The sequence below is a fragment of the Arachis stenosperma genome, chromosome 5 (assembly GCF_014773155.1).
Source record: "Arachis stenosperma cultivar V10309 chromosome 5, arast.V10309.gnm1.PFL2, whole genome shotgun sequence".
NCBI lineage: Eukaryota > Viridiplantae > Streptophyta > Magnoliopsida > Fabales > Fabaceae > Arachis > Arachis stenosperma.
This window is the reverse complement of record NC_080381.1, coordinates 7,068,078-7,079,570: the sequence shown is the minus strand read 5'-3', so window position 1 is coordinate 7,079,570 and position 11,493 is coordinate 7,068,078. Positions and strand designations below refer to the sequence as shown.

At 37.6% G+C, this 11,493-nt stretch overlaps 3 protein-coding genes across 3 annotated transcripts; 1 reads left to right on the top strand and 2 right to left on the bottom strand.

Moving 5' to 3' along the window:
* Window positions 1-369: 369 nt before the first annotated feature.
* Window positions 370-894, bottom strand: LOC130980350 (uncharacterized). Its single transcript, XM_057904042.1, has one exon. The coding sequence runs from the start codon at window positions 892-894 to the stop codon at window positions 370-372; it is 525 nt and encodes a 174-aa protein (XP_057760025.1).
* Window positions 895-1,075: 181 nt separating this feature from the next.
* On the bottom strand, window positions 1,076-2,515 carry LOC130980349 (uncharacterized). The gene has a single exon (XM_057904040.1). The coding sequence runs from the start codon at window positions 2,513-2,515 to the stop codon at window positions 1,076-1,078; it is 1,440 nt and encodes a 479-aa protein (XP_057760023.1).
* Window positions 2,516-5,755: 3,240 nt separating this feature from the next.
* On the top strand, window positions 5,756-11,082 carry LOC130981936 (peptidyl-prolyl cis-trans isomerase CYP65). The gene is made up of 12 exons (XM_057905703.1): window positions 5,756-6,113; window positions 7,103-7,369; window positions 7,450-7,512; window positions 7,621-7,724; window positions 8,308-8,399; window positions 8,486-8,575; window positions 8,667-8,742; window positions 8,863-9,236; window positions 9,405-9,661; window positions 9,758-10,046; window positions 10,502-10,609; window positions 10,704-11,082. The coding sequence occupies exons 2-12, from the start codon at window positions 7,242-7,244 to the stop codon at window positions 10,899-10,901; spliced, it is 1,779 nt and encodes a 592-aa protein (XP_057761686.1). The 5' UTR covers window positions 5,756-6,113; window positions 7,103-7,241; the 3' UTR covers window positions 10,902-11,082.
* The last annotated feature ends 411 nt before the right edge of the window (window positions 11,083-11,493 follow it).

The following is an 11,493-nucleotide window of genomic DNA, read 5'->3' as shown; positions in this document are numbered from 1 at the left end:
TATAAAATATTATTAAAGTTTCAGTCTCCGTCATCATAGTTTTTTATTGCGGATGGCGGCTCATGGCGGTGAGCCAAAAATCCGCCATAAAGTTATAGCGGATGGCGTTGCGGAAAATGGCGGATTACCTAAAAAATACACATATATGTACAAAAAAATATGCAGAAAAATTACAAATATAATAAACTATAAAATCTATCTATATAAGCAACTTTCTAGTCATAAAACATCCAATTAATATAGCAAATATAGTAGCAAATTTAGCAAATAAACATAACATCAAGTTCAAATCATAAGTTCATAACTCAAAAGTCATAAGCAATCCATAAAATAGAAGACACAACATAAAAACTATAGACCATCTAGATTCTAGCTCTCATCAAAGTCATCCAAATTAACACGATTATTATCATGTCCCTCTGCCCCCTCATCATCCTCTAATTTGGTATCATTGAATTGAATCTCCTCTTCTTGTTCTTCTTCATTTTCAGAATCCTCTTCATCTTCAAATTTTGGTTCTTCCTCTTCCATAATTACTGCCTTTTCTTTTCCTTTTTCTGAAGCCTTAGACCCACTTGGTCCACCCCTTGCACCACCTTTTGCAGTTGCAGGTTCTTTTCTTTTTTTATTTTGTTGTCTTCTAGTATTTGTTATAGGATCATGTCCTTCCATTACTTCAAAAAGAAGGTTCCAACTCAAAGTGTTATCATCTTGATGAACGAAATCAGCATCATCATCCACACTATCATCTCGAAAGGTGGCAGTCCCAATTTCTCCCACTAACCACTCATTACACTCATCAATATCATTGAGTGCAATAGGGTCAACTTCATCTTTAAGGTTGTACCTCTCGATGAGTTGTTGGTTATACTTTATGAAGACCAAACTCTCCATCCTTTCATGATCAAGCCTATTTCTTTTCTTAGTATGAATGTGCTCAAATATACTCTAATTGCGCTCACATCCAGAAGCACTACAAGTCAAGCTCAAGATCTTGATAGCAAGGTCTCGCATGTTTGGAGCTTCATGCCCATATGTCCGCCACCAAAATGCTATAAAATTAAAATAAATTTATCTAAGCCTTTAATAGTTTAACCGAACTAAATTTATAAAGCTTTGTAAAATTTATAACAATCTTAACGGGTGAAATCTTTTTCCTTTGAGATTTTGCAAAATCTAATCCAAAAAGTCCATAGCCGGCCTTGTATAGTGCTTGCTCCTCCAATATCTTCTGTTGCACAGCTTGACTTGGCACCAATCTAGTGATGCACTCAAACCACCCCTTTGTAACTTCTAAATCCAGTTCAATCCAAGGGTTGTCATAAAACAACTCAGCATTTAGAAAATGACCGGTTGCATGCAACGGACGATGAAGTTGGCAATTCCATCTGTTGTCAATGATTTTAAAAACATCATTGTACTTGCTCTCATCATTAAGAAATGTTTTCATTATGCATTCCTTTGCCTTCTCCATTGCTTCATAAATATATCCCATTGGTGGCTTCTTCTCTCCATCAACAAGTCTAAGCACCCGAACAAGAGGGCCCATAATCTTAAGGGTGTACTTGACATGATTCCAAAAAGAGGGCATGATAACAATCTTTGTTGCCTCCCTCCCCTTTGCCTCCTTTGACAACTTATTCTTTGCCCATTCATCTGAGGTGAACATTCTTCTCAAATTTCCTTTCTCCTCATAAAGCCTTTCCAAAGAGAAAAATGAAGTGGCAAATCGGGTGACTGCATGCCTTACCAACTCCTTGCCATTTGTGAAGCTTCTCAACATAGCTAACGTGCTAGAGTGACTATAAATGAAGCTAACCAATGAAATGGCCGTTTTTATGGTTTTTTGAATTAATGGTAACTTCCTAATGTCCTCAAGCATAAAATCCAAACAGTGGGCAGCACAAGGAGTCCAAAACAAATTTGGCCTTTTCTCCATCAGCAACTTACCAGCAAGAACATAATTACTCCCATTATCAGTTACAACTTGAACAACGTTGTGCTCACCAATTTCCTCGACAACATCATCAAGAAGCTCAAATAATTTCTCACCAGTCTTCACATAATCAGAAGCATCAATAGACTTCAAAAACATTGTCCCAGCTGAAGAGTTTACAAGAAAATTAATATTGCTCCTTTGCCTTTTATCCGTCCAAGCATCTGACATAATAGAGCAACCATACTTTTTCCATTGCTCTTTATGACCCTTCAACAATCCTTTGGTGTAATCCAACTCCTCATTAAGCAGTGGAACCCTTAGAGCATGATAACTGGGAGCAGGTAAATTGGGACCAAAGCTTCCAACAGCCCACAATATTTCTTGAAAACTCTTCAACTTTACTGAGTTCAATGGAATCCCAGCTTGGTAGAACCACTGTGCTATGTATCGATGAACTCTATGAACTGCTTCCTTATTACATGCTTCCTTGATGTTCTGCTGCCTCAATTTCTCTCTTTTGTTTCTTGCAATGGCAGTTTCAGGTTTTCTAACAAACAAGTCCATTGGACCTCTCATGCTAGTTGCACCCCTCTAGCACTACTTGCACCCCCTCTAGCTGCTGCCATTGGAGCTGGATTATAAGGTTCATCAATCCCTTGAGCATCTTCCTCCGACAATCCGAACCCCAAACTCTCTAAGTCAAGTTTCCTAGCATTGACACTCTGTTCTTCGGTGCTTCCCGGGGTGGCACTTTGTCTTCCTCTATTTTTTTATGGTAATACTCCCATAATTCAGCAATAACATCTTTTGGAACCATTTTACATCTAGCAACATTTCCAGGCTTGATCATTAAGTGCTCTTTTTCCCGTGTGATGCCTCCTTTCATAATTTTTCCACAAAAAGTACATACGGTGTCATTGGTATTTCCTTCTTCTACTGTACTAATATATTTCCAGCCTGGGTCAACTCTATTAGAACGGATAGGAGCAGCGGGAGCAAGACCAACAGGGGCAGCACCAACAGTGGAACCAGCAGAGGCAGGGGTAGGAACATTAGAATCAAGGGCTTGTCTAGAAGTGGACATTGTATACTGAATACAAAAAAATAGAGGAGGAGAAGTTTAACACTGTCACTGATTATTGAGAAAGAATGGGCAGAGAAAGAATGGGCAGCAGGGAAGAGAGGAAAGAAAAAGATAGGAGCAGACTAGCAGAGAAGAAGGGGCACAAACTAGCAGTGTCAAAAGGTGATGAGCAGTAGTGTTGAGAGAACAGAGACGAGCGGCGCGTTGGGCGGCGCGACGGGCGGCGCGACTGACGGCTCGACGGACGGCGGCGATGGATGAGGGTTGGTGAAGAAATCTGGGTTGTAGAGATGAGAGCACAGAGACAAAGAGAGTGATTTTTTTTGAACAAGAGGCAGAGGAAGGAGTTATGAGTGAGGGGCTGAAAATTAGGGTTAGTGGTTAGTGGGATCTGACTTAGGTTTATTAAATTACCTAAACTACCCTCAATTTTTTCTGGAAAACCTAAAACAGCCCGCTATTTCCGCCATATTCATTGCGTCCCGCCATGGCGCCACCGCAATTGCGGCCGCCATGGCGCCCCCCGTTATAACCCCATCGCGGCGTCCGGTGAATGGCGGCAGGGTCAAAACCCGCCACGCTATACCGTTATGGCGCCGCTATAACCGCCATTTCAAAACACTGTCTGTCATTAAAAATTTCAGTTTTCTGTGTTCTCATTTTTTAAAGGTACTGAAATACGAAAATTTTGAAGACAGAAATTAAAATTTTAGTATCAGTCTCTAAGCCAGTAAACATGATATTGAGTCTCAGTCTCCTAACCTTTGTCCCAATATGTCAAAACAAACACTACCTTAACTCTTGCTCTCTGCCCAGTATTTTTTTCTCCTATTTCCATAATGCGGCAATAGCTTGTTTGGCTTCCAAAATTTGTTTTTGCTGCTCTAGTGTATGCGCAGTATTTTAGAGTTTTTGGATTTTAATCTTCCATTTGTTGATTTTCTAGTCTGCCCTTTTGAACGTGTCTTGCTCCATGACATGAGCTCCTTCTTGCAATTGTTTATTCTCTTTGACAAATCCTCCCATTCTTCTCCATTGCAATCTTGTGAGCCCCACCCCTTTTTTTATGGTGTCACTGCAGCCCTCAGTGCCATCCCAAAAGTTTTCATATCTAGACAATTTTTGACTCCTTTGTTCCGACTTCAACTTGAGAATAAGAGGGCAATGGTCAGATGAGATTGCTGACAAGGCCGTTAGTGATGCACTTTCAAACATCTCTCTCCATTTTCAATTCACAAGAGCTCTATCAAGCCTTTCTCTTGTGACAAAACCTTCTCTTGAGTTGCTGAACCATGTGAATTTGTTGCCTTTTAGCTCCAAATCCATAAGTGCATTTTTGTGAACAAATTCACTGAACTCTTCGATTTGGACTTTAGGCTTCAGTTGCTTGCCCATTTTTTCCTTGGCTTAGGATCTCATTAAAATTACCCATAAGACATCCAGGTTCATTCCTTAAATCAATGCTATTAGTCAACACATTCCATAGCTTCCTTCTGTTTTGAAAATAGGGTTCCCATATGTGAAGCAACAATTCCAAGCATTACCTTTGTTGTCTTTAATATTAGTGGAAATGAAATTATCCACCAAGAGTAAACAAACGCATCCATTCTACTTTTTCATAATAAACAATTAAACATAGCCCTCTAGTTTTCATAAGGAAGATTATGGTCAGCGTATACTGTTTACATAAATTTCGGACTGGCTTGAATTTGTTGAAATTGTTGTTGTGTTGCTGAATAATTATTTAGTTAAATTTTTTGTTGCTAAAAATGATCGGAATTGAATTGGTTAGTAACAATCGTCATTGAATTTTGAATTTGTTTCATTGTTGAAATAATCACTTAACAAAATTTTTTTTGTTGATGATTATCGTTGAATTGAATTTGTTGTTAAAAATTATTGCGAAGATAAAATTTTTTGTTTGCTCTTTTTTTACTAGAATTTAAAAAATATCTTCGTCACAAATACCATAAAAAATACTACCATCTCAAGAACAAGTATCATCAAATGAATTTTATTCTCACTTATTTATTTAAATTGAGAAAGTATTTTATATTAGTGATTAATTTATTATCTCTTTTTATATCAATAGTTATGTATAAAAATTGATACTTGTTTTTATGTTTGTGAGGACATGTATTTTAACTTTTAATTTTAATTTTATTTTTATAATTTTTTGTCTTTATTTTATTATGATCGGGTTGACCGGATTAATTACCAGTTTGATTTTAATAACTGTGGAAGTGAGTTTATAGTTATCAAATTTGGTTCAATTCGACCGGTTTGACCGAAAATCTGGTCATCTAATCACATGGTCGGACCGAGTCACTCGTCGAATCGAACAAGCATTGGACCATTAGAATCGGTTTGACCCGGTCAGTTTTCAGTAAAAAAAAATATGACATTAAATTATAATGTTATTTTTTAATCATGTTTAATTTTTTTTATATTTTTTTATCAGTTTTATATGCTGTTGTGTGTTGTGAGTCATAGTTCTAAAAATCGAACCAAATTTGTCGGTTCAATTGGTTTAATCGAAAATCAATCACCAAATTAGTTCGGTTAGTCTTATAAACCGTCTGAAAAATTGGTTAATAAAACTGGTTGAACCGATAATTAATCGGTAAACTGCCAGAACCGACCAGTTTTGAAGGGTTTTTGGTTCGGTAAACCATTTTAAAACGGCGCCGTTTTCACCTTCAAAGAAAAAAAAAATCCCTAATGAGTTATCCCCCAAACGGCCCGGTCCCACTCCTCTCTTTCTCTCTGGAAACTGGAAATTGAAGAAATAAAGAACCCTAGTCCCGCAGCCTCAGCCACCGCAGCCTTGCAGAAAGCAGCCACCATCGTCCATCGCACTCCAGCCGAACCCTTCTCCTCGCTGTCGTCGCTTGTTGCGGGTTCTTCTCATCGTTCCTCTTCTCTCGGCGTCAAGGTCGAGCTCAAAGCCTCAAATTCACCGCCGAAACCCGAAACCCCCCTCCTCGCCGTCGTACAAAAGTCGCGCTGTGGCGTCGCCGTCGCGAAGGCTTGCCGGTCGTCGTCTCTTCGTGCTCTCTCTCTGCTGAATGCTTTACATCTATAGCACATGTATGCACCCCACTTTTTCTTATGTTTTATCTGTTAGGAGATGTCTTATCTCGTCTATGATGTTATGTACTTTGAAAACATTTATTTCACACTTCGATGTCTCGGTATAGGTCCTCTGTTTTCTGTATGCTTTGATTTCCAGTTCTTACATGCATTTCTGAATATTTTCATGATTTGGTTGTAATAAATCAAAATAATTAAATTAGCAATTTCAGTACTTTTCTTTCCTGCCATCATTACTAGCACGATCCAAGCAGCTTCAAAATTACAATCGTTGGTTGAAGTTTCAGTTGCTTTGAAAGTTGTGGCCACATTTGATTCATCTTAGTTGGTGCTATTTATGTTGATAATAAGCACCATTATTACACCTTTGCTTTTTGCATACAAGGTTCTACTACAGTCAACTTAATGATATAGTTTCTGCTGCATTTTATAATGATTTATTTCTCATACTGAAAGTTTAGTCCATATATTTTGTTTAAATATGTGTTTTCTGCTAGAAGTTGTAAGATATCATTCTCAAGAGCTATTTGTACATGCTTTAAGGAAATTTTCCTATAATTCTTAAAGGTTTACATGGGATATCTTTGTGGCATCAATGCATTTCCTTGCATCTGATATAAATTATTGTGTTTTGTTTGGAATTGGGGTATCTTCAATTTATTTTTGCTTGTTCAATTCTGAGTTGGAGTTGGGCTTAATTGTGAGCCGCTGGGTTTAACTCCGAGTTGCTGAGTTAATAATATTGATTTTGTTGATATTTGCTTATTCTGAATTGCTGATTTTCTGATGATTACCAATTAGTGATGATTAGTGCTTGTGTTTAGTTAAAAAATTGGTTGTTAATGTTTTTTTTGGTGGTAGAACATTATGTAGAATTGTGGAATTTTGAATTTTATTAGGTTAGAAATGATTGAATTTAAATATTTGAAATTATATGTTGAATTTTTTAATAATAATTAATTAAACCGGTTGAACCATTGAACCAGTTATCTTACCGGTTCATTGACCGGTTTGGTTCTCGCAACCTTCCTGTGTGTGCATTCCTAGCTGCAAAGTAAGGAAACAGGGTGGTAAATTTAAGAAGCCCTAGGTAGGCAGGTAGCAGGTGATTTCAGAAACGACGCAATGGGGAAGAAGCAGCATAGCAAGGATAGGATGTTCATCACCAAAACGGAGTGGGCCACCGAATGGGGTGGTGCCAAATCCAAAGAGAATCGCACCCCCTTCAAACGCCTTCCTTTCTATTGCTGCGCGTAACTACTCTCCCTCTCACTCTTATTTTCCTCCTTTCACGATGATTATGTCTTCACCTTTTACTTTTTTAACGATTCAGGCTTACGTTTACTCCGTTTGAATATCCGGTGTGCACAGCTGATGGGAGTGTTTTCGATGTTATGTGAGTTTCTGCAATCCATTGCAAGTGTTTTTACTTCCCTTTTTTTTAAAAAAAATCTAAACTTAATTGGCTGTAATCTAATAAATTGGGTTTGCAATTTGGTTGCAGGAACATCACCCCGTATATTGTTAAATATGGGAAACACCCCGTCACTGGAGCTCCACTCAAGCAGGAAGATCTCATTCCACTAACTTTCCACAAGAATTCTGAAGGTTTTTTTTGTCTTTCTCTGCTGTGGTTCAGTGTTTCATAGGATTTAGTTTGCTTTTCCTTTTCGTTCGTTCTTCAAATTGTGTTGATTTATTTCATTGGGATGATTGATTTACAGTTTTGGATTCTTCTTTAGATTAATATTTTGGTTTATCTGCTTGCTTCTTATACTAAGTATGTGACTCAACCTGCAAATTGAAATATAATAAGTTCCCATTGGTTCGTCATTGTTGGAGAGGTGTTGAACGTAGGAAATGACAATGACTGTTTCCTTCTAATTGTTTGATCATTATTAGAAACTTGTATGTGCATTCCGCTCTTTATGGATATTGTTGTTATGTTACATTAGTAATGTTTTCTAAGTGAATGCTTTTGCAAATTCAACTAAGCTCTGGCAGAATTTTTCTTTGAGATAATTTTGCTAGTATTTTTGTGGATCTTTTGTATTGCTGAAGCAGTCTCCCATGATAATATGGTTTCTGTTGTTTGGGGAAGGAGTGGGTAAGGGGTGTAGGCTATATAATGTTTTCCTGGTTGGGTTTCCTATATGTTACTATTGACTAACATTTCTTTGTTATTCTGCAGGAGAATATCAATGTCCTGTGCTAAACAAAGTTTTCACTGAATTTACACATATTGTCGCCGTGAAGACTACAGGAAATGTGTTTTGCTATGAGGTTTGTTTTTATATGATCCATGTTGTTGATAATGCTAGTTTACTTGCGTAAATAGTTTTTATATTGGTGTAAATTATGGAAAATAGGCTGTCAAAGAATTAAACATCAAAACGAAAAACTGGAAAGAGCTGCTCACTGATGAGCCATTCACGAAGGATGATCTTATAACTATTCAGGTTAGTTGTTTTGGATGAAACTGCTTTATCCATTTTTTTGTCTTTCATTGGCTTGTTTTTAAATCTTGTTAATTCTTGTGTTTCTTTGTAGAATCCTAATGCACTTGACAAGAAGGTTCTGCTGGATTTTGATCATGTCAAAAATAGTTTGAAAATTGACGACGAAGGTATGCTACAGCCTGAAGCTTCATCTTTTGTGAGCTACTATAAATCATATGATGATGATGTCACTGCTTTCATTGTTGTAATTAGTAGTAGGTCTGATACCTTCAATTTTATTTTCTCAGAAATACAGAAAATGAGATCAGATCCAACCTATAACATAAATGTGTCGGGAGATATCAAGCAAATGCTTCTAGAGCTTGGAACTGAGAAAGGAAAGGAAACTGCAATGCATGGGGGAGGTGGTGGCAAGGCACAACAAGAAAGAGCTGCTGCACTTGCTGCCATCTTAGCTGCAAGATCCCGTGTTAAAGAAGATTCCAAATCAGATCAAAATGGAGAGACTAAAGCTCCTCAGGCTTTTAGTATTGTAGATGCTGCATCTGCTGCTGTACATGGAAGAAGTGCAGCTGCTGCTAAAGCCTCTTCTAGTGATAAAACAGCTGCTAGAATAGCTATGCACATGGCTGGTGATAGGGAAGCAGTGAATGCAAAGCTGGTAAGTTACTCAATGGAACCTCCTTATAACCACTTACTAGATTTAGGGAGGTCATAGGAATAATCTAATGACCATTTCTGTGTACTACATAATGCAAGGACCTGACCAGTGGGGGTCTAACCACTGCCCTATTGTTAACAACGTTTAATTGCAATTTTTCTATTTTAGGTGAAAAGCCGTTACACTACTGGAGCTGCTTCCCGGTCATTCACTTCAACATCATTTGATCCGGTTACCAAAAATGACTTTGAATATGTGAAAGTTGAGAAGAATCCAAAGAAGAAAGGATATGTACAACTGCATACAACACACGGTGATTTGAACATTGAGCTGCACTGTGATATAACACCAAGGACATGCGAGAACTTTATCACTCTTTGTGAACGTGGATATTACAATGGAGTTGCTTTTCATCGAAACATTCGGTAGGACGAGAACCTTTCTGTTTGAATTTCTCTTTCTAGCTGGACCAAATCAAGGCTAACATAGTATTATGATGTCTTACTATCCTCTATATGCAGGAATTTTATGATACAAGGCGGTGATCCTACTGGTACTGGAAAAGGTGGTGAATCAATATGGGGACAGCCTTTTAAAGACGAGCTTAACTCTAAATTAGTTCATTCTGGAAGAGGTGTGGTTAGCATGGCAAATAGTGGTCCACACACGAATGGTTCCCAGTTTTTCATCTTGTACAAGTCCGCAAAACATTTAAACTTTAAACACACAGTATTTGGAGCAGTAGTTGGTGGCTTGACTACATTAGCAGCAATGGAAAAGGTTCCCGTTGATGATAATGATCGGCCCCTGGTGAGTCATGTATTCTTATTGGTATCGATGCAATTGATTGCCCTGCTTTTTACTTGGGTCCAATTTTAATTTTATCAACTGCATTCCTGTTCAACTAAAGTACACGGTCAAGAAATATGAATAAGCTTTAAAATAAGCATATTCTTCTGCTGTGTACATACATGTTTTTAGCTATTCATCTTTGGTTTCATGCATTGAATTTTTGCTCTAAAGTGGGTACTAAATATCATTGTAACTTAAAATCACGTCGGATTACAATATTCTGCCCCTTTACGAGAGGTTTATACTTTTACTATCTCATATATACAATGCTGCGTCTCATCATGACTCGAGAACTTGTTTGTTAAACGGTGCCAAGCATTCAATGGTTTAAATAGTTGAGCTTACAGAGCAACGGCTAAGTGATACATTTAATTCATAATGTTCTAAATACTTTTTTTGTTTGGGTCTTTCAGGAAGAAATCAAGATAACAAGTGTCACAATTTTTGTGAATCCTTATACAGAACCAGATGAGGAAGATGAGCAGGATAAAGAAAAAGAGAAGATCGAGGATGAAGATAATGTTTGTTCCTTTTACTGGTTGTGTTTTCTCATTTCTTTAAGGTTTTCTGTTGACTAATCCCGTGGACTTGTTTCTTTTCTTGTTTATAATTTAGAGTAAGGTGGGATCATGGTATAGCAATCCTGGAGCTGGAACATTAGAATCTGGAGGTACGGTTGGTGGTGGTGTTGGCAAGTACTTGAAAGCCAGAACTGCTCAACAGCCTGAGTCAACAACCAGTACAGCCGTTGTAGGCAAGAAAAGAAAAGCTGGAGCTGCCACTGGTGAATTTAAAGATTTTTCTGCATGGTAACAATCCAAAGCTTGTACCATTTGTAAAGAATAAAGAAACTGGTATCATTTATTATAGCAATAATCTTTGCATATGGGAAAATTGACACGAGAGTGAGAGAAAAATATTAATTGCATCCCAATTGAGGATTTGTACAATAACAATAGGTGTATCAGTTACAAGAATAGAATCATTTTGTCCAGTTTGTGTTTCCCTCTGTCTCTTCATTGGAAATCGCAGGTTGCAATCATGATCTGTTGCATCTGGATTTGATTGATTGACGCAACTGGCTGGCTTACCAAACAGTATGAATAAGTAGAGAAGAGTATATTAGAAAATTTATTGACGACTTTATTCCATGGCAGATATGCGAATTTCCCCACTATGTAAATGGTTTAACCACACCACACTGTTGCTCTCTGTTGGGCGTTATCAATACGATCCGATCGACTTTTGGTTACAGGGTTCAGGGAATTTCTTCTATTCTTGTCTGGCGTGAGTGCTAAATTCAGCTAAGGTTGTCCTTCACAACTATCTAGTCACCTATGACCTAGCCTTGCCAGTTTTCCTTGTGTGTGTAACAGAATATAATCATCTTTTTCATTGACTTGTG